Raw genomic sequence first — 26,791 nt, forward strand, 5'->3', positions numbered from 1 at the left:
AGTTATGTCTATGTTAAGTCCTCAGCCTACCAGATCACTCTACATACACTCAGACTAGAGGCTTTCTGCCACAATCTAAAATACAAATTCTTCACAAATCACAACTCTATCCCAAATGTTCTTGTATGTCTTATGTTGTTTTTTTTTTAAATTCTACCAAATAATTTATAGCTTTACAACAGAATTTCTTTTATTTAAAAAATACTTAAATCACTATCCCACAAAATGTTCAGAAACACAGGTTAACTATAGAAAGTCAATGTGCATACACTGCTTTTGTTATTATAATTATGGTTGTTAGTTGAATGAGAACAAATAATAGCTAAAAAGTTTTCAAATGATAGAAAAACACACTTGGGTAAGTTATGACACAATTTTTTGAGTACATAGACAATAGAAATGTCTTTTTTTTTTTTTTTGCACCAATTGCAAATGCAAAGTTAATGATAAAATCAGGGAACTGAAAGGTCAAAAGGGGTCTTAAACATATTCACTATCTTTTACATTTTAAACAAAGGAGCTGAGAATAGAAAAACAAAACAAAAAACAAAAACCCCAACATATACACCATAACAGTCCTTTTTTTTTTTTTAAATGACTTCCACTTTTAACTTTTCTAAAAGCACTAGGGGCGCTGAGACCCTTATTGTAGATTATGTATCATCTCCTCTTTGGCTATGAGGTGTGTAGTTTTGTTAACCAGAGACATCAGTGAGTTCAGTTTCTGAGACCAGTCATTTAATAAATTATTTGGATCCTTGGGTCTCTGGAAGTTGATAATTCCTGCCAACCTGTCTACTTTGGCAAAGATGGTCTTGTTAACTACTAGATTCGAAAGAAAAGCTTCTGACTCCTGCAAGAGAGAGAGACAACTTGGATTAAGACAGGGTGAATACAGACAATAAATAAAATATAAGGAAAATGTAACTCTTGACCTAAGAATATGCAGAGCTAAAATTCACTCTTCATAGCTAGCAACTGTTGATTTCCTGTAATAATACACTTATTTTATGTGAGCCGAGGAATGAAAAGACTCTGAGTCTACTCGGGATCAGGGTAGAATTTGAACCCGCCTTCCTGCAAATGCAACACAGCTGGTACAGAACCAGCCAGCCCGCTGCCAACAGCAACTCCGTCCACTCTTGGTCTACATGTTTCCCCCTAACCATTGTAAAGATAACTTGTTTCCAGAAATGCTGGGTTACAACATATGCTCTGCCACTGGCAACTATGTAACCAAGGACAAGACACTTTATTTCTAAAGTGTCCGGAAATGTGAGGAGCTAATGAGCCAACCAAGGATCAAACCTTCGACCTCTAACATCCATGATTCTTCTTTTTTAGCTAAACTGAAAAACTCTGGTGACAGAAGTGGCTTCTGGATCACCTCATTTGACCCCCACCTCCGTGGTGGTGGACATGGCACTAACAGAAACCCATACCCGAACCCAGTGCTCCTCTAATGTGACCTGGGACCTCTCTCTGCAAGGGAAGTGAAGTCAAGTCTCCCTGACATTTTCTGTGGTTCATTTCTGGAAACCTAGATGTATTTATTATAGAAATGTATACCCTGGACTGCAGATGAATCGATGTAAAACTCCCATACTTAAGTGAAGATTTTAACTGGGACATATAATATTAATGTAACTATGAACTTGATATTTAGGCTATTTTTTTGGTATTCAAGATAGCCTGGAGAAACTGTGCCACCTAAACTTAAAATTAAATAATAAAACAAAATTGATTTTCTCAATTTTTATATGTCAGTTGATACTCAAAATGACTGGCTACGGACAACTCAAACTACTTACATCAACAGACAGATCAAGAAGCTGAGCCATCCTCTTCATTGTTATCCTCGTGTAATACTTGGCCATTATTCTAATATTCTGGGGAGAGGACAGAGGGCAAGAAGGACACACAACAGTCATCAGTAAAGCTAAAAACCCACTTGTTTTCATACTCAAATTGGTCTCTTTTATTTTTCTTATATCCAAATAGGTTTAGTTAAAATGTCCAATTCAGAGCTTTTCTCTATAGCCCACACAGGAATGAAGCTGGTTCTAAACTTCAGTAACAAAGCAAAATTTAGATATTTTGGTTTCTGCAGTTACTTGTAAGTTATTCTGAATACTCTCCACAACTCTTTTTAGATATATATATAGTCAGGAGTGCCTGAGTGGCCCAGTCAGTTTAGCATTTGCCTTGGGCTCAGGTCATGATCCCAGGGGCCTGGGATCGAGCCCGACATCAATCAGAGGCTTCTCCCTCTATCCCTCCCCCTTGAGATAGTCGTTTTTTTTTTTGTTGTTGTTGTTTTTTTTAAGATTTTATTTATTTATTTGACAGAGATCACAAGCAGGCAGAGAGGCAGGCAGAGAGAGAGGAAGGGAAGCAGGCTCTCTGCTTAGTGGGAAGCCTGCTTCTCCCTCTCCCACTCCCCAAGCTTGTGTTCCCTCTTTGTCTCTCTCTCTGTCAAATAATAAAATCTTAAAAAAAAAACCACAAAACATACTGAAAAGTTTTTGCTAAATGCAAAAATGCTAAATGCTAGAATACTAAATGCAAGAATCTAAAGTTAAACTTTAATAATTATGACACAAATGTTTAAAAGGTTCAGATTCAAAATATGATTGAGAGCATCTTAAAACACCATATTACCATCATTGTAACTAAAGGTAACCTGAAATTAAATTTCCTAATTTTCACTGGAAATGGTTCCTGTTATTATTCTTTAAAAAAAAAATAATTTATTAATTTATTTTAGAGAGAAAGAGTGTGTGGGAGCTAGGGGTCAAGGGAAAGGGAGAGAGAATTTCAACCAGACTCCTTGTTGAGCTTGGAGCCTAAAGGGGGCTCGAGTGTACGACCCTGTGACCATGACCTGAGCCAAAATCAAGAGTAGGATGTTTAACCAACTGAGCCACTGCTCCCTCCCTTTATTATTATCTATGTTATTAACAAAACAATAGCATTCACCGGAAAAATGGGGAACAGTGGGGAGAGAAAACTAACTGATCTTTGAAGAAACTGTCCCTCTTCCTGTCTCTATTAGGGTCCATGGCAACACCAAATTCTTAGGAAGGACAATCATTCTAGACCCCCTTTCCTTCATCCCCAAAATGTAATCAATGATGACCAAATTCTACTGATTTTCTTTCTTAAAAAAAATTCCATCCGATCCATTCTTCAATCCCTCAGCTACGACACCTTGATGAAGCCCATACGGGGCCTTCACTTAGTCTTCTCAGCTCTATTCCTGTCTCCCCCAAATCTATTCTCCACACTTATTGTCAGAATGGTCTGTGTAAGATCATTGTCCCCTCAACTCCAAGTTTCCATTACTGCGGTGTATAAACTTTGTTAAGTTCCAGACCCTTTCCAGATCTCCCACTTCCTTCCTCACTGAGCCCCGATCCCGAGGCATTTGTGTTCTCTGCTCAGACTATTGCGTCTGCCTGCTTACGGGGTACTCTTCTTACAAATCTTATCTCTTGTGTCAATTACTGCAGATCTAGCCTGATCTTTCTTTTTCTTTTTAAAGATTTTAAGTAACTTCCACACCCAACACAGGGCTCGGACTCACAACCCCGAGATCAAGAGTCCCATGCTCTACCAACTGGGCCAGCCCCCTTTCAGGTAGAATCAATCAACTCTCCACTTACGTTCCACTCCACGTGACAACCATTGTGCCCTGATATCTAGAATACTTTTATTTATAAATGCATCTTTTCCTATAACTTATTTTTTTTCCCTAGACAAGGGACCGTGTCTTACTTTCCCACATGTCCCAACAACTTTGTACCGTGTCTGGCACAGAGAAGGCTCACAATAATGTTTGTTATGTGAATGAATACTGAGATAATTCAATTTACAGTGAGGCCAAGAATATCAAAGATTAGGTTTAAGACTTGCTACCTGTTCCCAAAACTACCAAGCAAGTATCAAAAAAGAACTCCTTTCACCCACAACCATCCCCTGCATTCGTAAGAAATTCTTTCTCATTTATAGGCTATAAAAATTTTGGATTTTTTTTTTAAGATTTTATTTATAAGTAATCTCTATAACCCAATGTGAGGCTCAAACTTAGAACCCCAAGATCAAGAGTCACATGCTTCACTGACTGAGCAAGCTAGGTGTCCCTAAAATTTTGGATACTTGAGGGTCCCTTCAAAATAAGCATGCTAAAACACAGGTGGTTTTTTGTTGTTGTTTTCTCCTGAAAAGCCAAAAATGGGGGAATACGGCAGGGCAAAATAAGAGAGAGGAGATAAATTTGGATATGGTTTTGGAAATACACAATAAACATTCCAACAACAAATTTACATCACTACCACATTGGGCATAGCAAAAATACCCAAAAAACAAAAATCCTAGGGCAAAGAATTAAAGACATAACCTCCAAAAAGCCACATCTGACTATCAAAAACTTGAAAAATAAAAGTTTGTGCTCAAATGTGACAAAGTTTACTTTCAGAATGGCATCTCTATCATGCCAGGTTCTTACATGTTCAACAACTCTGTTCTTCAAGTCTTTCCACCTTCTTTCACCTTCCTCTGTAGAACCAAAAACATCAGTTGCCGGACTCTCAAGAGATCCTTTTCTTAATTCCATTCCGTAGTCTTCAACAAGTGTGGACCAACGCATCAGCTCCATTGTGGTAAAAAGTTTTAAAAGATCCCTGTAAATTGTATAAAACTTAATATTCCAAATCTGTAACAATGATATTTCATGTACTATAACAGCAAATGTTTAAATACAAATTTTTACTTGTAGAACAAAACGTTAAGTTGATTATTATTTATTTTACCTACTTTCCTACCATTTCTTCTGCAGTAATTCTGAAGGGAGCATTCTCCTATTTAATATCCTGCTCCCTCCTGCAATATATTTGCCAGTCTCTGGAATAAGTAAGGTAAACTTACCAACGAGACAGTAAAGGAAAGACAGCTTTTAATAAATAAAAGCCCACTGTGCACAGGAAGCGCAGGTCTGCTCTATATGGTACACACTACTGAAAGTCACAGAACCCCATACTAGGAAGCCTGAATTCTATCAAATGGTTAATTAACCAAAAGCTGCTAAAGGGAGCTTGATATCTGATGAATGGCTTATTTCTTTCTTTCTTTATTTTTAAAGCAGGCTCCACACCCGGCCTGGAGCCCAGCTTGAGGCCCAAACTCACAACCCCAAGATGAAGACTTGAGCTGAGACCAAGAGTCGGATGCTTAACTGACTGAGCCTCCCAGGCGTCCTTGGTAAGTGGTTTAGAATGAAGCATGTTATCAGCTCATTAATTCTTAATGCAGCGTGGAAAAAACACTTCACTACTTTATGAACTCTATTTTTATTCACCAATACACTCTCTATCAGCAACCAAATTCAGCAGGTATACACATAGGTTAACCTATTTTCTTTCAAAATAGTATTTCTGCTGAGACGTACTGCACTAGCTAAAAAAGTACTTACTTGTATTTAGGAATTTCTTCTAACTTCTTGTCACCACTTATTCGGTGAACCAAATCTGACTGTTCGTTGTCAAAAGGAGCCAAGATCACATAGAGGACAACACTTTTCAGAGCCTAAAAATGTTGTATAACATAATGGATTATAAACAAGCTTAGAAACAAAGCGGAACCTCTGGCAGGAACTAAAAAATCATGGGAGAATTGTCATATATATATATATTCATGTTTGGTATTCTACTCGAAAGTCTTAGGGAATAAACATCCTGCCAAGCTGCCCTTTATTGTGGCTTCTTGTCATATGTTTCTCTGAAACAATTACAGTGAATCTATGCTAACTTGAATTACGACTTGGTGCCAGATGTATATGGAAAAAATTCTTGTAACAAATGAGCAGCACAAACATGGAATATACATTTAAACTATTTGAAACAGTTTTGTGAAATAATTTTCCAAAGTAATGCTAGGTCTTCTACCTATAACCTTCGTTAGCAAGTGACCTGCTATACATACGTTATTTTATTTCGTTTTTGTTTTTTTTTTAAGTCATCTCTACATCCAGCCAACTCATGAGCCCAAGGATCAAGCGTCACGTGCTCTGACTGAGCCAGCCAGGTGCGCCTACTATAAATTTTTTATTTTTTAAGAAGATTTTATTTATTTATTTGACAGAGAGAGACACAGCGAGGGAGGGAACACAAGCAGGGGGTGTGGGAGAGGGAGGAGAAGGCTTCCCGATGAGCAGAGAGCCCGATGCGAGGCTCGATCCCAGGACCCCAGGATCATGACCTGAGCCGAAGGCAGGTCATGGCTTAACGACTAGCGTCCAGGCACCCCTAAATTTTATCAAAAATATTTTATTTATTTACTTGAGGATGAGAGGGGGGAGGATCAGAGGGAGAAGCAGACTCCCCGCTGAGCAGGGAGTCCGATCTGGGACTCGATCCTGGGACCGGATCATGACCCGAGCCAAAGGCAGTTGCTTAACCAACTGAGCCAACTCAGGCACCCTGCCTTTTTTTTTTTTTTTTTTTTTTTTTTAAGATTTTTTTGTGGGGGGTGACTGGGTGGCTCAGTCAAACATCTGCCTTCAGCTTGGGTCACGATACCAGGGTCCCAGGACTGAGTCCTGCATCGATCGGGCTCCCTACTCAGCAGAGAGTCTGCTTCTCCCTCTGCCCCCACCCTCTGCTCATGTCCTCGCTCTCAAAATAAATAAATAAAATCTTTAAAAATATATTAAAAAAAAAGATTTTTTAAAAATTTGACAGAGAGAGAAAGTATGAGCAGGGGAAGAGGAGAAGGAGAGGGAGAAGCAGGTTCCTCACTAAGCAAGGAGCCCAAGGCGGGGCTCGATCCCAGGCCCACCAAATCATGGCTTGAGCTGAAGGCAGATGCTCAACTGACTGAGCCGCCCAGGTATCCCTATGTTTTAAGAGATTTTATTTATCTATTTATTTATTTAAAACATGCTTGCGCATGGGTGAGCAGGAGAGTGGGGAGAGGGGAAGAGGGAAAGAAAGATCTGATGTGGGGCTTGATCTCACAACCCTGAAATCGTGACCTGAGCCAAAATCAAGAGCAGGATGCTTACCCGACTGAGCTACCTAGGTGTCCCCCTTTTAAACAGTAAGGCCACATTCTTCAAAAGTGGTAATGTAGAATACTGCCACAATTTGTTTGGATCAGTAAAGATAAACTGAATTATCAACACACAGAATAGAAAGTAGCACCACACGACCGCATATAATTACTGAAGTTAAAACCATTTCAAAATAAAAAATGCAATTCCTCCTAGTAAGTATCAACCAAGTATAAGAATCCGTTCTCACCTGTTGCCACTTTTCACTTTCTGCCTGTATACAAGGAGTATCATATATTGCTCTGTAGTGCTTACAAATAGACAAATAGGACCCCTCATGCTGATCCAGCTGAATCATTAAATTATAATATTTCAACTTTAATTTCTGAAAAAAAAAAAAAAAAAAAAAAAAGGTTGATAAAATAAATTGGGGCGTATAGGTTTTTTCCAAACACTTCTAAAGTAAACTTGCAGTAAGAGACATGCTTACCTCTGTATTTTCTTCCTGGAAAAATTTGGTGTTAATTTTCTTGCTGATGATTTGGGTGCGAATGTAATCCTTCACAGCTAGGCAGAGCCTCATTTGCTCCAAAATAAACTCCACTCTCTCCTTCTTTTCCATTGACCCGTAGGTTTCCACCTAACAAAGTAAGACCCCAAATAAGTTTATACTTGGCAATTTCTAAAAATTGCATAATTAAATGTATGGAAATATTCACACCTGTCAAACAATAAGAAGCTTCTCACACACTGAGAGAGTGCTGATGATATAAAAAAGCTAGTTTCCTCCAAGAATTTACAATTAAAAAAAATTATATAGGAAAATGTATTTTTTTTTCCTTCTGGTGTAAAAAGTTCTGTGAGTTTTAACAAACATATAGACTTGTGTAATCACAATCAAGATACAGAATAGTTCTATCACCCCAAAACTCCCTCATCTGCCCCTTTATAGGCACATACTTCCCCCACTCAGAATGATCTGTTCTCCATCAGTACAGCTATGTCTTTCCAAGAATATCAAAAACAGGGGTGCCTGGGTGGCTCAGTGTTAGGTTAAAGCCTCTGCCTTCGGCTCAGGTCATGATAACAGGGTCCTGGCATCAAGCCCCGCATTGGGCTCTCTGCTCGGCAGGGAGCCTGCTTCCCCTCCTCTCTCTGCCTGCATCTCTGCCTACTTGTGATCTCTGTCTGTCAAATAAATAAATAAAACTTGAAAAAAAAAAAAAAAGAATATCAAAAACAGAATGCAAGCTCTTAGGATTATGTTTTTGTTCATTCAGCACAATGCTTTGAATACTAAGATTCATTTAAGTTGTTGTGTATCATCAATAGTTCATTAATTTTTAAAAAAGATTTTATTTATTTATTTGAGAGAGAGAGAGAGAGAGAAATAGAGTGAGCACAAGCCAGGGAGAGGGAGAAGAAGCAGACTCCTCACTGAGCAAGGAGTCTGACATGGGGTGCGACTCCAGGACCCTGGCATCATGACATGGACCGGAGGCAGACGCTTAACCAACTGAGCCACCCAGGAGCCCAAGAAATGATGATTCTAAACACAAAAAAAGATGCCACTGATGCCAGGCTACTGATGAACAAAAAAAATTACAGAAAAAAGAGGTCCTAGACTTTTAAAAATTCAGGTAACAACAAGGTTGATATGACTCCCAATGGATAAAGAATGTAGTTACAGTAAATATACAATTACAATACAGAAAATATGTTGAATACTATGAAAAACATTTTTTAATATTTGGCATAGACATTGCAAGTCAATTTATAAAATGCAGAACAGCAAAGTGGACTGAAGTAAGGCTATTTCATTATTATTATTATTAGATCTGAGAAAGGTTTTTATTTCATGGTTTTCTTTGTAATTTTTTTGTTAGGGAAAATAAAAAACAATGAGCCATCAATGTTTCACTTATATGTCTTCACCCACTCTCCATGTGTCAATTACTTTGAAGCAAATTTCAGACAACATATCATAGATTTCAGTATGTGTCTCTAAAAGATAAACTTCGAAAAAAGTCATCTAAAAATTCCTTATATCACCAAATATCTAATCAGTCCCCAATTATCTATCTCATTTATTTTAATTAAATCAGAATCCAAATAAGGCTCGTACTTTGCAGTTGGTAGATACATTTCTTATGGCTCTTTTTTCCTTGACATTTATTTGTTGACAAAATCAAGCCATCATCTTATAGTTTCCAAGAGTCTAAATTATGCTGATTGCATCCCTGTGGTATCATTTAAGAGGCTCCTTTGCCCCTAGCATATCCTGTAAACTGGTAGTTAAACCTAGAAGCTTTTTGTAATTGAGGTGACTTTTTTTGGGCAAGAATATCTCAGAGGATATTGAATCATGAGGCACACAGTCCTCCTCGTTCAAAACAGAGTCTGAAGGCAAAGCTATGCAGACAGCAGAAAAGATCAGTGGTTACCAGGGGTTGGGATGGGGAGGAGGGAGGAACAGGTAGACCACAAAGAATTTTTAGGGCAGTAAAATTACTTTATATGATACTACACTGATGAACACAGGTCATTAGACGTTTGTCAAAATCTGCAGAACATACAACACCAAGAGTGAACCTTAATGCAAACTACAGGCTTTGGGTGACCACGTGTCGATGTAGGTTTATCAACTGTAACTAATGTTCCACTCTGGTGGGAGATGTTGGTAGAAGGGGAAGTTGGGCATGTGTGTGCGTGCTGTGGGGGGGGGGGTGGGGCATGGGGTGGGCACATAGGAACTTTCTGTACTTGCTACTCGACTTTGTTATGAACCTAAAATTGCTCTAAAAAACAAAGTCTTTTAATTTAGAAGAAGAAAAGAAGCCTGAACCCAAACAGAACTAGTATGAATCTGAACTTTACCACTTCTTGGCAATGACTTTAGACACATTACTTTTTTTTTTTAAAGATTTTATTTATTTATTTGTCAGAGAGAGTGAGCACAGGCAGACAGAGAGGCAGGCAAAGGCAGAGGGAGAAGCAGGCCCTGCTGAGCAAGGAACCTGATGTGGGACTTGATCCCTCCCGGGATCATGACCTGAGCCGCTTAACCAACTGAGCCACCCAGGCGTCCCTAGACACATTACTTAATCCATTTTCAGTTTCAGTTTCCTTGGCAGAAAAATGGGGATAAAAATAGTATTGTGGGGGCGCCTGGGTGGCTCAGTGGGTTAAAGCCTCTGCCTTCAGCTCAGGTCATGATCCCAGGGTCCTGGGATCGAGCCCTGCATCAGACGCTCTGCTCAGCAGGGAGTCTGCTTTCCCGTCTCTCTCTCTGCCTGCCTCTCTGCCTACTTGTGATCTCTCTCTCTGTCAAATAAATAAATAAAATTAAAAAAAAAATAGTATTGTGTATGAACACTGAAGATAAAATGTATAGAGAACACAGGACATGTTTTTAAAAAACAATAAAAACAATGCACAGCACAGAGATTACCCTCAGTGTTATTTTTTCCCTTCCTTTGGCTAAAATGGCACATGACTGAAAAATCAGAAAAAGCAATTTAACGTAATGAGGAAACCTTGATGGGTCAAAATCGCAAGGAAAATCTTGAGTCAGTCTATGGCTTTTCTCAGATTTCTTAGTTCGTTGCTATCTCATTTTAAGATCTCTCTTAAAAATTTGTCCTGAAACACGGCAAATTATGAGGCAATTTTTCTTTGTTAAAATAATTTAGCCTAGAAATTGACCATCCATCAAATATTCATTCAGAATAAAGTTAATGATTATTAGCAAATCCCCAAGGCACACAGTACATGAATTACTAATTTTATTTAAGTTCTAAGAGAATGAAAATTTTCAAATAGCACAAAATCAAGACTAATGCATTGATTCTAACTTTTCTTCAAAACTTTTTTAGCAGTTGGGGCACCTGGGTGGCTCAGTGGTTTAAAGCTTCTGCCTTCGGCTCAGGTCATGATCCCAGGGTCCTGGGATCGAGCCCCACATCGGGCTCTCTGCTCCACGGGGAGCCTGCTTCGTCCTCTCTCTGCCTGCCTCTCCGCCTACTTGTAATCTCTGTCTCTCAAATAAATAAATAAAATCTTAAAAAAAAAAAACAAAAAAAAAACAACACCTTTTTTAGCAGTTAAACTTAATCAAGACCCTAATTACATTAATTTTCAGATACCCGAATAAACCTCATGCTCCACAGCTCGCTCTTAGTCTTGATAGTTTTGTTTTTTTTTTTTTTTTTTAAGAGCCAAAGGCAGAGGCTTTAACCCACTGAGCCACCCAGGCGCCCCTAGTCTTGGTAGTTTTGAAAAAGTGTAAGGTGTCAAAATAAGCTATTTCCACAAGAAATACTGCTGACTAAATATAAAGACTTTCACATTCTAAATATAACTCCTTACCTGTAACTCCTGTAAAATGGAGGCTGCCTCCTTCACATCACCGTTTTGTTCTTTTATAGTTGCTAATGTTTTTGTCAGCCGAGCACGCTCAATTTCAACATAAATCTACAAATATGAGAAATCTGTATTATCAAAATTGCCATGGAAATGTGTTAACATTTTAAAGAGAGTTATTCAAACTAAGCCCAACAGTATTTATCCTGCGGTTACTGTGCACTTTATCCTCCATGTACAAATACAGCTGTTATTATGTTAATATCATGTTATTAAAAAGGGATCATAAGAAATACAAATGGATTCTGGCAAGACGGTGAAATTTTGAAAATTAAACTAACACTGTGAATATGCTGTTACTTTTTTTTTTAAGTAAGCTCTACACCCAACATGGGGCTCGAACTCAAACTCCAAGATCAAGAGTCAACTTGCTCTATGAACTGAGCCAGCCAGGTTCCCCAATACTCTGTATTTTTTTAAATAGTATTATTTTAAATAGTAGAGTGAAACCTTAACCATCTCAAGATCAGGATAGGGTGAAGAATTAGCTTTATCTTTGATTCATTATTACCACATGTAAACTTGGGGTAAGATCACTAATTCCTAGAAAAACCTGGATATATCAAGACTACCACTATTTAAATATTCTCATTTGGGGGTGCCTGGACGGCTCGTTTGGAAGAACATGCGACTCTTGATCTCCAGGTCATTTGCTCGAGCCCCATGATGGGTAAAGAGATTACTTAAAAATAAAATCTTTGAAATATATATATAAAAATAAATAAATACGTTCATTTGTATATGGGAAGATACCAGAAGGAAATGTACAAAGATAATGGTTCAATCAAGGTGATGATCTATTTTGTGATCTTAAAAAATATATACAATTGAGGAGGGTATGTGCTATGGTGAGTGCTGCGAAATGCGTAAGCCTGATGATTGACAGACCTGTACCCCTAGGGCAAATAATACATTATATGTCAATAAAAATAATTTTAAAAATACACACCTATTGATATAATGTCTATATAACAATCTCTGAAAATAGAAAAGACAGGACTTTCCACTGAGTTAAACCAATGGAGAACTTACCTTTCCTTCTGTAACCATTCGTAGAGTATCAATTAATCGAAGTTTGATTGGAAGGTCTGTGATTTCCTCAACATAAGTACAACACTGTTGAACCATTTTTGCAACAGCCTAAAATAATAAAAACCATTCATAAGTAAGAGTCATTCCTTATATAGTTAAAAAGAAAGTATTTCATTGATGGAAGAGCTATGTTCAAATCTAGTCTTCCCAAGCAATCCTAGAAATGGAAATGCCTATCAAAAAAACATAAGGAGTGCCTGGCTGGCTTAGTTTGTAGAGCATGCAACTCTTGATCTCAGAGTTATAGGTTCAAGCCCCATGTTGGGTGTAGAGCTTGTGTTTAAAAAATTCATGGGGTACCTGGGTGGCTAAATTCGTTAAGTGACTGCCTTCAGCTCAGGTCGTGATTCCAGGGTCCTGGGATCAGGCCCCAAGTTGGGCTCCCTGCTGCAGGGAGTCTTGCTTCTCCCTCTCCCTCTCTCACTGCTTGTGCTGTCAAATAAATAAAATCTTTAAAAAAAATTTAAAATGCCTCTGATAGGAGGCGCCTGGGTGGCTCAGTCAGTTAGTTGAGCAGCTGCCTTCAGCTCAGGTCATGCTCCCAGGGTCCAAGGACAGAGCCCCGCATTGGGCTTCCTGCTGCTCACTGGGGAGACTGCTTTTGCCCCTCCCCCCCGCTAGTGCATGCACTCTCTCTCTCTTAAATAAGATCTTGAAAAAAATGTCTCTGATAGCTAAGAAGTACTGAACACCTAGTAATAAACTCAAAAAGGTTAGGAAAACCTCAGTGAAAGACTTTACCCCTCTCCACTACAAACAGTGAACTGATGACACAAAGGGGTATCTGAAGATGTCTATTAGAAGGCTTCCTAGGGGCGCCTGTGTGGCTCAGTGGGTTAAAGCCTCTGCCTTCAGCTCAGGTCATGAGCCTGCCTGCCTCTCCACCTACTTGTGATTCTGTAAAATAAATAAATAAAATCTGAAAAAAAAAAAAAAAAAAAAAAGAAGAAGACTTCCTAGATGGGGTGCCTGGGCGGTTCAGCTGGTTAGACATTTGCCTTCAGCTCAATTATGATCTCAGGGTCTTGAGATCGAGCCCTACACTGGGCTCCTCCTTCACCTCTCCGCTTATGTTCTCTCTCTCAAATAAATAAGTAAAATCTAAAAAAGGCTTCCTAAATAGCTTTTTTTTTTTTGAGACCAAGCAAAAAAGCACAGAAGGAGCTGTAAAATATGAAAGGGGAGAGAAAGAGAAGAGAAAAGCAGAGTTCAACAGTGGCTGTGAACACAATGGAGTCACAGCCAGCAGATACTATGACTGAAGAAAAGAATCCGGGGCAGAGCAGAAGGTTAAACAGGGGTACCTGGGTAGGGAGAAGCAGCCATGGTCACCCATAGGCCCCTCAATAAAATATGACATTGACGGTCACGTACCCCCGCCCCAGGTTCCTCACAGATAATATGAATGGGTTGGACTACATTACCTCTAGCTCTAACATTCTATCATCTAGGTCAGAGGTCAGCAAAATATTTTGGTAAATTTCAGTAAGTATCTACATAGTAAATATTTTAAACTCTGTGGGCCATAGGGTCTCTGTGGCAAATACTCACCTCTGCCTTTGTAACTACAAAGCTGCCCATGAGTAACAAATGGTTGGCTCTTTACAAAACCTTTATTACAGAGCCAGCAGATGGGATCTGGTCCGTGGCCTATAGTTTGCAACCTCTAATACAGATTCTAAACAGCATTGTCAATCATCATAATAATTGAGAATAATAACTAGGACTCTCTGTCATCAAGGAAATGCATATTTCGTTTAAGACAGCAGAAAAGTAAACAATACCTTCTGTCAACTATACCTCAATCATGCTGGAAAAAAAAAAAAAATCCCATGGTCTATCCTGTGAAGATTTCCTTGAAAAACAATATTCATATAGCTCGGGTCGAACTTCTAATTACCTGAAAAACTGGCTGTTCAGAGACACAGGAGTTCCAGAAAGTGAAGGTTTTATTATAAAATAGAACTCTTTCAATAAGTTCAAGGCTCTGGGACACCTTGTATCTCAAAAAATGATCCCTGTAACACTAATTATAACCAGGATTTAGGGCATACAACTTAGTAATTCTAAAAGCTGTGCAAAAACTACATTAACAGAAATCAGATGGGGTACAAGAAAAACAAAACCAACAATTACATCAATATTCTAATGGTAAGTGAACACCCTGCTGTTCCTTGAAAAAAATACAAGTCATTAGGTAAGTCATGGTTGGAGTGAGGCTTACCCCCTGGGCTCAAGTGACAGACAGTGAATTAGAAACCATTAATTTTAAGCAATCTAGAAAAGGTTATTTTAAGAAAATCATTACTTTCTAAGTCTGGTCAAGGAAAAAGAAAAGTTTTAGGTAAAGAGTAATTATGGGAAAAGGAGAGGCACATTCTGAGTCCTTAAGCACTTTCCAGAGCTAAGACGACACGTGTCACAGCGAAAAGAAGAGCCCCACTGCAGCTGTGGTCACTCCATTAGCCAGTTGCAAGACTGGCTCAGCCTCTTTTTCCTCTAGGAAGCGTCCCTGACAAACATAATCAAAACCCTCTCCCCCTCCTTTCATGTTTCCTAGTGCCACTCACTGTTCCATGTCACTCACTCTATATTGCTGTGTGAGTGTGTGACTTATTTTTTTTGCGATCTTATTTATTTGATAGACAGTGTGCAAGAGAGCAAGCTGGGGGAGGAGCAGAGGGAAAGGGACAAGCAGAGTCAGAGCTGAGTGCAGAGCCTGATGCAGGGCTCCATCCCACGACTCTCTGAGAGCATGACCTGAGCTGAAATCGAGAGTGAGCTACTCAACCCACTGCGCCCCTATGTGTCTAACTTTTACAAAACAAGTCATCCTGCTAAAGATGTAGCAATGTCACTTGCGATTTACATCGTGCACTGAACTAGAGGTTACCTGGCCTACATATAAACGTCTTTTACATAAAAATGTCAGTTTCTCAATCAGAAAAGCAACAGAGTTTAACAGTCCTTTCTACTAGCTCTGAAATGTTATGACTCTATTAATAATCCATGTTTTTGGATATGTGCTTTGAATGGCGCTAGTACTATAATAAACGCCTATTTTTGTTTACTTTAACCCAGGGTGCCTCCAGACAAATAAATAAGCAGCCCTTTCCAAACTGTAATATAGAAAGCAAACCTGTTAGCACTAGGGAGGGTATGTGTTATGGTGAGTGCTGTGAATTGTGTAAGACTGATGAATCACAGAACTGTACCCCTGAAACAAATAATACATTATATGTTAATAAAAAAAATAATAAAGTACTTATCTCCTGCAATAGGAAAAAAAAAAAGCAAATATCTTAGCAAATCAGAGGAAGGGGTGGTGCCTGGGTGGCTCAGTTGGTTGAGTGACTGCCGTCAGCTCAGGTCATGATCCTGGAGTCCCGGGATGGAGTCCAACATCGGGCTCCCAGCTCTGCAGGGAGTCTGCTTCTCCCTCTGACCCTCTCCCCTCTCATGCTCTCTCTCAAGTAAATAAATAAAATCTCAAAAAAAAAAAAAGAAAGAAAATCAGAGGAAGACAATGATTCATCTATGCCAGTTTCTCAGCTGACTCTATGATAGCCTCTCACACCACAGACTTGAGCAGTAAAAGACACATTTAAATGAATTTCATTCATATATACTAGACTGCCTCAAATCTGTATTAATTTAGATCTTATTTTTAAGTAATCTCTACACCCAACGTGGGGCTCAAATTCACAACCCAGAGATTAAGAGTCATGCACTTTACCAACTGAGCCAGCCAGACACCCCTCCATGTTAATTCTTTTTTTAAAAGATTTTATTTATTTATTTTAAAGATTTTATTTATTTATTTATTATTTTTTTAAAAAGATTTTATTTATTATTTATTTGACAGACAGAGACCACAAGTAGGCGGAGAGGCAGGCAGAGAGAGGAGGAAGCAGGCTCTCCATGGAGCAGACAGCCGGATGTGGGGCTCAATCCCAGGATCCTGGGATCATGACCTGAGCCGAAGGCAGAGGCTTTAAACCACTGAGCCACCCAGGCGCCCCCCTGCCCCATGTTAATTCTTGACAACGAATTATATGTGTGCAAACTTACCTAAAGAGACACACACACACACACACACACACACACAATTTATTTTTTGCAAAAAATAATTTATTCCACTCTAACACTACGTTCACTCTAGCAGTAAACTAATAAAACAAGAGACATCAATAAGAATACTGTATTTCTGTTTTTCCTTCCACTACTACCCTGTTTTACAATGTTAATACCTTTATTTGAAAGCAAAAAACAGGGGCGCCTTGGGTGGCTCAGTCAGTTGAGTTTCCGGCTCCTGATTTTGGCTCAGGTCACGATCTCAGGGTTGTGAGACCCGCCAGGCTCTGTGCTCAGCGGGGAGTCTGCTTGAGATTCTTTCTCTTCCTCTCCCCCTCCCCACACCACATGCTCGGGCATGTGTGGACAATCTCTCTCAAATAAATAAATCTTTTTTAAAAATAAATAAAATAATAAACACAAAGACATGGAGCCACATGGAAATAGAACAAAGCTGCACCAACACTCTGTACAATTTGTAAAAATATGCAAATATATAAAAACTAGATGAAAAAACATAAAAACAGCTGACATAAAAATATGGACAGAATTTTTATAAACTGTCTAGAATGTAATGCTGACTTAACAGTAAATTTAAAAGCAGATTCATAGAACGGTTTTCTAAAGTCCTTATTTAAATGCAAATGTAGTCATGAACTCACTTGTTTTAACTGACTCCTTCTTTTTGACAAAAGCATAATATTTTCATTAAGTAAATCCCATTCTTTAGCCTCATAGCACATCTTCACTACTGCAACTAAGATTCGGGATGTAGAAACCATATCAGAAGCCTGTAAGAATGAAAATATATTGAAGTTAATGGAGCACTATTAAATGAAATTAATGATAACTGAGGTTTTTTACTCTCATCTACTCACAGTGCGGGTCTGTTTCTCCAAAGAGAGAAGGGTTTCAATGACTTCTTGAAGTCTTCCTTCCTAAAACAAAAGATAAAAATGAACAATGAAAACACTACCTCCAATACCAAAACAAATAAACCAGTCTAAAATGAGATGTTTCTGACACAGAAAAGAAACAAAAATTCCATTTTAGTATATGTGCTGCTGAAGCGAGCACCAAAAATTCCATTTTAGAGGAAACGGCCACCCCCACTACTACTATTGGTTGGTTTTTCTCCTCTTGGTAGTGCTTGCTTTTCCTGTGGACTACCTAGCTAAGTCAGTGGTTCTCAAAGTAGGACCTACAAGCTGTTTTTAGCATTTCAAAATGCCTAAGAGAAACTGAATATAAGAACAATGATTTAACACCTGAAAAAAAGTCAAGTCTTTGTTTTGGATTCTAATTGATCAACTCAGTGTGGTAACCAGATTATCTGGTTCTGAACTGAGAATCTAAGTGGCATTCACACATACCTTTAAAGAATAAAAATGGAAAAAATGAATGATTTATGAAGTCACCATAACAAACACTTTATTTTTTTTTTTAAAGATATTATTTATTTATTTGACAGAGAGATCACAAGTAGTCAGAGAGGCAGGCAGAGGCAGAGGGGGAAGCAGGCTCCCTGCTAGCAGAGAGCCTGATGCAGGACTCGATACCAGGACCCTGAGACCATGACTTAAGCCAAAGGCAGAGGCTTTAACCCAATGAGCCACCCAGGCGCCCCCATAACAAACACTTCAAAAACATGAAGTCTTGGGGCGTCTGGGTGGCTCAGTCATTAAGTGACTGTCTTGAGCTCAGGTCATGATCCCAGGGCCCTGGGATAGAGCCCTGCATTGGGCTTCCTGCTCGGCTGGAAGCCTGCTTCCCTCTCCCACTCTCCCTGCTTATGTTCCTGCTCTGGCTATCTCTTTCTGTCAAATAAATAAATAAAATCTTAAAAAAAAAAACAAAACCATGAAGTTTTGAGGAAAAACAAAAAAGGATATTTAGTGATGAATTTTTCAATGACTTTTTTTTTTTTTTTTAAAGTAAGCTCTATGCCCAGAGTGGGGCTTGAACTCATGACCCTGAGATCAAGAGTTGCATGTTCTGCCAACTGAGTCAGCCAGGAGCCCCTAATTCTTCAATGACTTTAAAGTGAGTTATAATTGTGCTTAAAAGAAATGAAGACAGGGCACCTGAGTGACTCTCTGGGTTAAGCCTCTGCCTTTGGCTTAAGTCATGGTCTCAGGGTCCTGGTATCGAGTCCTGCATCAGGCTCTCTGCTAGCAGGGAGCCTGCTTCCCCCCTCTGCCTCTGCCTGCCTCTTTATCTACTTGTGATCTCTCATTCTGTCAAACAGATAAATAAAATATTTTAAAAAGAAAAGGAGAAACGAAGACCACCTGAGACTATCCACATACAGTAAGCCAAAGGTCATGCTTTTAACCATGAATACCCCTTTCTGTCGACTGACAATAACTTCTATCTCTCATATGCAAAAAGATTTTTTCTGGGGCGCATGTCAGGAAATGGGAACAACAAAATTTAAATGACATAAACCTAAATGATAATATATCAGGACTAAAATAAGCTATCCTATTAAGAACCACATATTCTGAGTGGCTCAGCTGAGTGTCTGCCTTTGGCTTGGGTCACAGTCTAAGGGTTCTGGGATTGTTCTCTTGCTCTTGGTCTCTCTCAAACAAATAAATAAAATCTAAGAAAGAAAGAAAAAAAAAAACTAAAACACAACACATTGTGATAAAAACAAAACCAGCTCCCAGCAAAAAAAATAGCAAGTACTTAAGTTACTAATATTCATAATAGTGAATGAATTAGAAGTGATGAGTGTTTTATTTTGAAATTGTTTTCTAACTATAAATGAAATTTATTACTATTTTTATTTACTTTTTTAAAAAGATTTTTTTTTTTCCCATGGGGCGCCTGGGTGGTTCAGTGGGTTAAAGTCTCTGCCTTCGGCTCAGGTCATGATCTCAGGGTCCTGGGATCAAGCCTTCATCGGGCTCTCTGCTCAGCAGGGAGCCTGTTTCTTCCTCTCTCTCCGTGCCTGCCTCTCTGCCTACTTGTGACCTCTGTTAAAAAAAAAAAAAAGATTTTTAAAAAAGATTTTATTTATTTATTTGAGAGAGAGAGAGGGCATGAGAGGGGAGAAGGTCAGACAGAGAAGCAGACTCCCCGTGGAGCTGGGAGCCCGATGTGGGACTCCATCCAGGGACTCCACGACCATGACCTGAGCCGAAGGCAGTCACTTAACCAACTGAGCCACTCAGGCACCCCTAGAAGATTTCATTAAGTAATCTCTATACCCAATGTGGTGCTCAAACTCACAACCCCAAGATCAAGAGCCACATGTACCACCGAGCCAGCCAGATGCTCTGAAAGTTATTTTAACGACATGCATAGATAGTACATGAGCATTACTCTTTTATTGATGAGAGAAACAAACAGTTTTTGAATTAAGGACACAAATAGTGTTTGGACTTTTCAAAATACTCTTTCCATATTTTCCAATTCCAAAATTCCATGAATTTTCTATGGAGCACAGAAAATGTACTGTGCAGCCATTATTTGAACTTTAACTCCGAAATCTGTATGACTACTTTAATGAAATCTGAAACATGTGTGATTACTAGCACTGCAACAATTTTCCTATGCAAAGGGGAGCATCAGTTCTGCTACTCTCTAGATTGATGTGTATGATAAACGCTGACTAAATGTCCATCAGAGGAAAAAAACAAAGAACAAATCCACAAATTCTTCAAAGTTAAAGACTAATAAATCATAAAAGATCAAAGAATCGGGGTGTCTGGGTGGCTGAGTCATTAAGCGTCTGCCTTTGGCTTGGGTCATGATCCCAGGGTCCTGGGATGGAGCCCCACATTGGGCTCCCTGCTCAGCAGGAAACCTGCTTCTCCCTTTCCCACCCCCCTTGCTTGTGTTCCCTCTTTTGCTGTGTCTGTGTCAAATAAATAAAATCTTTAGAAAAAAAAAAAAATCAAAGAATTTTAGAACTGTAAAGACAGCTACAGATTGGGGCGCCTGAATGGCTCAGTGGGTTAAGCCTCTGCCTTCGGCTCAGGTTATGATCTCAGGGTCCTGGGATCGAGCCCCGCATCGGGTTCTCTGCTCAGCAGGGAGTCTGCTTCCTCCTCTCTCTCTGACTGCCTCTCTGCCTACTTGTGATCTCTCTCTCTCTGTCAAATAAATAAATAAATAAAATCTTAAAAAAAAAAAAGATTAAACAAACAAACAAAAAAAGACTGCTGCAGATTATTTAATCCGATCATCTCATTTTAGAGTATAAAGACTAAGGACTAAACAGCTCAGCCACAAAACTTATCAGCAGAACCAAAACCCAGGGCTCTTGCCTCCTGGTCCAATGTTCCCTCCACAACACCAAACTGTAACTAGTTTAAATCACACCTTTGCTTCCATCAAAGTAATTTCCATTCAGGAAATGGTTACTATCTGACAACAAATACTGTTAATGGTTACCAGTCACTTTTGCGATTACTGTTAGTCATGTGACTATAATCAACAAAGTATAGTTTATGGTATTTTAATTTCATAAGTATTTTTTTTTGAAGATTTTATTTGAGAGAGAAAGTGAGAGAGATCAGAGCGGGAGAGAGAAACAGACTTACTGCTGAGTGGAGGGCCCAATGCGGAGCTCAATCCCAGAATCATGACCTGAGCCAAAGGCAGACACTTAACTGACTGAGCCACTCAGGCACACCCAGAGTTTGGGTTTTAAAGAAGGGCCCTCTGCATGTGAAAGAATCACATACCAGTCTAGAGCCCTGGGCTATTAGGTACCAACAAAACATCAGCCATCACCTTCTCAGGAAAGCATTCTTAAATAACTCCCCATAGTCAGTATTTAACACTTCCTTCTTTTACTCACAAGTCCACTGACTTTCTGCTTTGTAATGACTCCAAACTCTGTTCTATTTTAACACTGTCTTCCTTATCTCATTGGGATGCAAATTTTGTTAAGAGCAGGGACTGCATCTATACTGTTCCCCACTGCAACTCGGTCTCTGTCTCAGTGCTCGGTCCCTGCCGAAGCATATCACTTTGCTTCTGTAGATCTTACGGGACGTCCCTGTATCCCCGGCACCGGTTATTAATATGCACATCGTGCCTCCTAAGTGGCCTGTAATTTCCTCCGGGTCGGGACCATGTTTGATCATTTCCCATGCACCAACTTGTACAAAGTATGCTCTGACGATGACCAGAACTATAGATGACCTTAATGGCTTAGAATTCCTGATTCTTACTGTCACACTAAGCAGGATGTGACAAGTTACATGGCTGGCAACTCAGTGCTATTTGAGGGACACTACCATCAACTTCATTAAATACAACTCCCTATCTTCTCATCATGCCACTTTTTTCTCCCATTCTTCCATGTTCAATGCTATGGCTAACCATCTTCCTTTCTTTCATACTTCTTTAAATTCCACCTCCTTGATCTTGCTTTTCAACTCAGAGGAGTGAGATGGTCAGAGCTATCAAAACCAACTCGTTAGGGGCGCCTGGGTGGCTCAGTGGGTTAAAGCCTCTGCCTTTGGCTCGGGTCATGATCCAGGGTCCTGGGATCGAGCCCCGCATCGGGCTCTCTCCTTGGTGGGGAGCCTGCTTCCTCCTCTCTCTCTCTGCCTGCCTCTCTGCCTACTTGTGATCTCTGTCAAATAAATAAATAAAATCTTTAAAAATATATATATATATATATATGTACACTGGGGCGCCTGGGTGGCTCAGTGGGTTAAAGGCTCTGCCTTCAGCTCAGGTCATGATCTCGGGGTCCTGGGATCGAGCCCCACATCGGGCTGTCTGCTCAGCAGGGAGCCTGCTTCCTCCTCTCTCTCTGCCTGCCTCTCTGCCTACTTGTGATCTATGTCCGTCAGATAAATAAATAAAATATTTTAAAAAATAAAAATAAAAATATATGTACACAGCAATAAATATTAGTGATTGGTGTCATTTGTTGACTGTTAGGTGACTGCTGGGATGCAGAACTGTACTAGGTCACGTAGGAGATTCAAATGGCCTAGATTTGGCAATTTTACGAACCATGTCTAGACTTCAGTTTGCCTTCCGAGGGTTTCCACTGTCTGTGCTTTTCTCATTGGGTACATTCTTATTAACTTTCTAAATACATAATTTTTATCTTCAAATGTCCTTCACATTAAAAATAAAAAATGTCTTAAGGAAATTAAGTACAAAGCTAAGTCTCTTCAAGAGGCTGGAGGATGTAGCAAAAAGAACACTACCTACTGCCGGGAGCCCTGAGCCTGATCTGCCTTTGCTGCAGACCTTGGGTAAACCGCTTAAGCTGCAAGAAACTTAGTTTTCTCACAAGTAAAGTAAAAGCGGCAAAATCTTCTTTAGTTTTATTGATAGGCTCAAAGTACAAAACTGAAGAACGTATGCTAAAGTGTTCTCCATGGGCCCCTGGTGGCTCAGTTGGTTAGGCATCTGCCTTCAGCTCAGGTCAAGATCCCAGGGTCCTGGGATTGAGTCCCACATCAGGCTCTCTGCTCAGGGGGAGCCTGCTTCTCCCACTCCCTCTGCTGCCGCTCTCCCTACTTGTGCACCTGCATTCACAAAACACGCTTTCACTCTCTCTGTCAAATAAATAAAACCTTTTAAAAAAATAAAAGACAAAACAAAGAAACAAATCTTTTTAAAAAAATGAACTAGATGGTGAGATAACCATCTAATCCAAAACCTGAAGACTGTGGGTTTGCATTAAAAAATAAAAACACTTACACCCTGCCATCCCCCAAGCCCTCCACCTGCCTCCTTCACAAAAATAATCCACAATTGTGCCTTGTTTTGACTTTAAATGGCTTTAAAAAAATCCAATGGCTTTAATTTTACCTAGTTTAAGAGGCCCCAACACTCCCTGTTCTAAACATTTCTGTTACCAATCTGACACCTAAAAAGGCATCTGAGTTTGTAAGTCTTTTCAACCATCCTGAACTAACCACAATGTCTTACATAAATGCCATACATATGATTACTACAACTGTAACAGTGATTTTTTTTTTCCCTTACAGGTCTATAAGCTATCTGAGGGCAAGAGCTTTGTCTAATAATAATCTTTATAGTCCCCACCATGTCTAGCACTGACTACAGACAGTAGGCTATCAGAAGAAATCAGTAAAGGGAAGATTTTTTTCTCCCAGGTCTCAGTTTTAGGAATAGTTGTCCTTCTTTATTTTCTTATTTATTTATTTACTTATTTTTAAATTATTTATTTGACTGACAGAGATCACAAGTGGGCAGAGAGGCAGGCAGAGAGAGAGGAAGGGAAACAGGCTCCCCGCTGAGCAGAGAGCCCTATGTGGGGCTCAATCCCAGGACCCTGGGATCATGAACCTAGCAGAAGGCAGAAGCTTTAACCCACTGAGCCACCCAGGCACCCCTAGTTGTCCTTCTTTAAAGCAAATGGTTTCTTCCTTTGGACACTAGGAATCTATGACTTCCAAAGTGGTGGTTCAGGGGGTGACTTTGGCCTGTACGTATGTTTTGTTTAATCTATGTGGTATTGGCTCAAATGTGTTTTAGAACAGATTTGTGTCCAGTTTCTAACTATTGAGGCAATTCATATAAAAAACTCCATATTCCTCATTTCTCCCTCAAATTAGAAGAGTTGACAGGCTTGGCCTTCATCCCCAATAGGCAAAGATTAACTGGAGGTGAAGAGTTACTGCCCCCTTTCCCTGGACAGGTGCTCAGAAATTCAGGTTTTCATTACACTTGGCTCACCACGCAGGACAGCATGGTGGGAGCACAAGCTCCAAAATCAGTCTGCTTGGTTTGCATCCTGGCTCCACCACTTTACTAGCTATAAGACCTTGGAGCACGTGACTCAACTTCTCTTAAACTGTTTCCACGTCGGTAAAATAAGCACAGTACCTATCACGTGGGGCTAAGGTGAGGACAGAACGAACTAATGCATGTAAGCACTCAGAAGAGTGGCACTGTAGAAAGAACTCACTAAATGCCAGCGATTGTTATCTGCCTGGCACTACAGGTGTTTCCCAACCCTTATACACATGATGTTTCTTCACACTAGCTGCCAGTGAGTACAGAGATGAATTTATGGCTCCCCTCCAACAATTGTGCTGAAGTTAAGAAATTCACGTGTATCATTTTCCCCTATCCCTGTCTTTTGTAAAGCTCTATTAAATACTTTATCAGAGGGGCTCAGTGGGCTAAAGCCTCTGCCTTTGGCTCGGGTCATGATCCCACAGTGCTGGGATAGAGCCCCACATCTGGCTCTCCGCTCAGCGGGGAGCCTGCTTCCTCCTCTCTCTGTCTCTGCCTCTCTGCCTACTTGTGATCTCTGTCAAATAAATAAATAAAAATCTTAAAAAAAAATCCTTTATCAGAAAAAAGGGAAGTATTGAAAAGGTTTCTAAGAAACATTGCTGTGAAATACTTGATGCTCCTCTTGTCCCTGAATTTAGTATACTTAAGTACATTTATGCAGTAAGTATCTTAAGGGACAAAAACAACTCTATTAGTACATGCATCCCAGGTGAATAGCAATAAATATTTGTGGCTGGATTGATCAAGAAATTGAATGAGGTCTGAGCGTAAGGATTCTTGGCAACAGCCCATGATGGGAGTTGATTTAACAACCATCCAAACCCTAGTCAGACAAACCTAGTTTTGAATCCCCCGTGATATTACTGACCATAACATTCCACAAGAAACTCCCCACCTTGGTTTCCTTATATGTAAAATGACACATAAAGTTCCCTGGCACATGGTGGGGGGAATAAATATTAGGATCAAGTTAAATTTCTGTTCCAGGGGAGATAAGCAGTTGGGCTAAACCACTGTTCATGACCTCCCCTAATGAGGTTATCCTGCACTTCTGTGACTATCTGTCTTTACTCCTGCAGTTCCCGTTCCTGGGACGATTCCTCCCCATCCCAATCTTCTTTAAGGCCCAATACAAACGTCAACTTCTCTGTAAAACCTTCCCTTATCCCACCAGTAAGAACGAACAGCTTCCTTCTCTGTGTTTTAATGGCACGTTTATACTTGTGTGACACTCATCACCCTGCCTGACTCGTCTAATTCGTGATGTATACGAACTTCTTAATGGCAGGACTTCTGAACTAATCACCATCGTCCTATCATTTTACTACCCCTTCTCCTGGCCAAAAGCCAGGAACATCCCATGATCCATAAACAACTTAACACAAATTTGATTCAGCAAGAGCATTAGAACTCAACTCTCTGATCTAGCCTGAACGCTAAAGCGGCCTTAAAGCCTGGGAAACTACTAAAATAAACGTTACACAGTACCAAGAAAAAGCAAAAAGTACTATGGGGCCCCAACTCCTCCGGGAAGTGGCCATCTCTCCTGGGGAGGGTTTGGGAAGCTGTATGCACTAGCATACTCCCGCTGCGGAGCGGACCTGGGATCTGCTATGCAAGCAGGCCCAATTCGGGCTCGGCAGGCAGTGGGGGACGCGCCCTCCAGCCAGCAGGCCCCCTGAGGCCTAAGCAAGCTCCGCGCCGTGACTCAGCCCTTGGCGCCCGCCAACAGCCAGCCGGCCTCCCCTCACCTTGGCCAGCTTCTCGCACTCCGGCAGTCGCTGATCCACCGTGGCGCTGTAGTCCACCTCCATCTTGACGATGCGCCCATCAGCCCGCTCCGAGCCGCCGTCCGCCATGGTCCCTGCCTGAACGTCCCTAGAAGTCCCCCTGCTTCGGCCACCACTCGTCATCCACACCGGAAGCCGCCTGCGCACCCGCTCAGGCAGCGCGTCGGGAGCCCGCGCGAAGGACCCCACGAGGCCCCCTGCGCTGGCCGCCAGTCGGGCACTGCCGCGGACAGCCCTGGGGGGCGGGGTTAGGGGCGGGGTTGGGGCGGGGCTCACCCTCGCCCCTGCTGCTCATGTCCGGTGTATGTCACGGTGACTTTTTGTCCCAGATTTGCGGTGAGGAAAGCTAGTGTGTGTCACAGAATAGACCGCCCCATATAGTCTTACATTCCTGCTTTGAAATATTATTTCTCAGAACTGTAGTCAAGTTGCTTAACTTCTGTTGGATCTCACTGTTCTCATCTCTGCATGAGCAGGCTGAAATAAACCCTAAAGAGAGAAGTTCTAAAGTTTCATCTGGTTGAAAGTCTTGGTGGTTTAATCTGTGGCACCTCTCAGACCTCAGAGAGAAGGTATGACAGCGGTTCGGTGATAAAACAAGTTATTTTTTGTT

General features: G+C 40.4%; 1 protein-coding gene across 1 annotated transcript; it reads right to left on the reverse strand.

Annotated features, from left to right (window-relative positions):
* Positions 1–359: 359 nt before the first annotated feature.
* PSMD12 (proteasome 26S subunit, non-ATPase 12) lies at positions 360–26,333 on the reverse strand. The gene is made up of 11 exons (XM_032870806.1): positions 26,140–26,333; positions 17,515–17,574; positions 17,299–17,427; positions 12,503–12,610; positions 11,417–11,521; positions 7,539–7,688; positions 7,299–7,433; positions 5,471–5,583; positions 4,508–4,682; positions 1,812–1,889; positions 360–853 (listed from the first exon to the last, which is right to left on the reverse strand). Exons 1-11 carry the CDS (start codon positions 26,299–26,301, stop codon positions 644–646), a joined length of 1,425 nt encoding a protein of 474 aa, XP_032726697.1. The 5' UTR covers positions 26,302–26,333; the 3' UTR covers positions 360–643.
* Between the last annotated feature and the right edge of the window lie 458 nt (positions 26,334–26,791).

This window comes from Lontra canadensis, unplaced genomic scaffold (genome assembly GCF_010015895.1).
Source record: "Lontra canadensis isolate GAN:19392208 unplaced genomic scaffold, GSC_riverotter_1.0 scaffold41, whole genome shotgun sequence".
NCBI classification, from domain to species: domain Eukaryota; kingdom Metazoa; phylum Chordata; class Mammalia; order Carnivora; family Mustelidae; genus Lontra; species Lontra canadensis.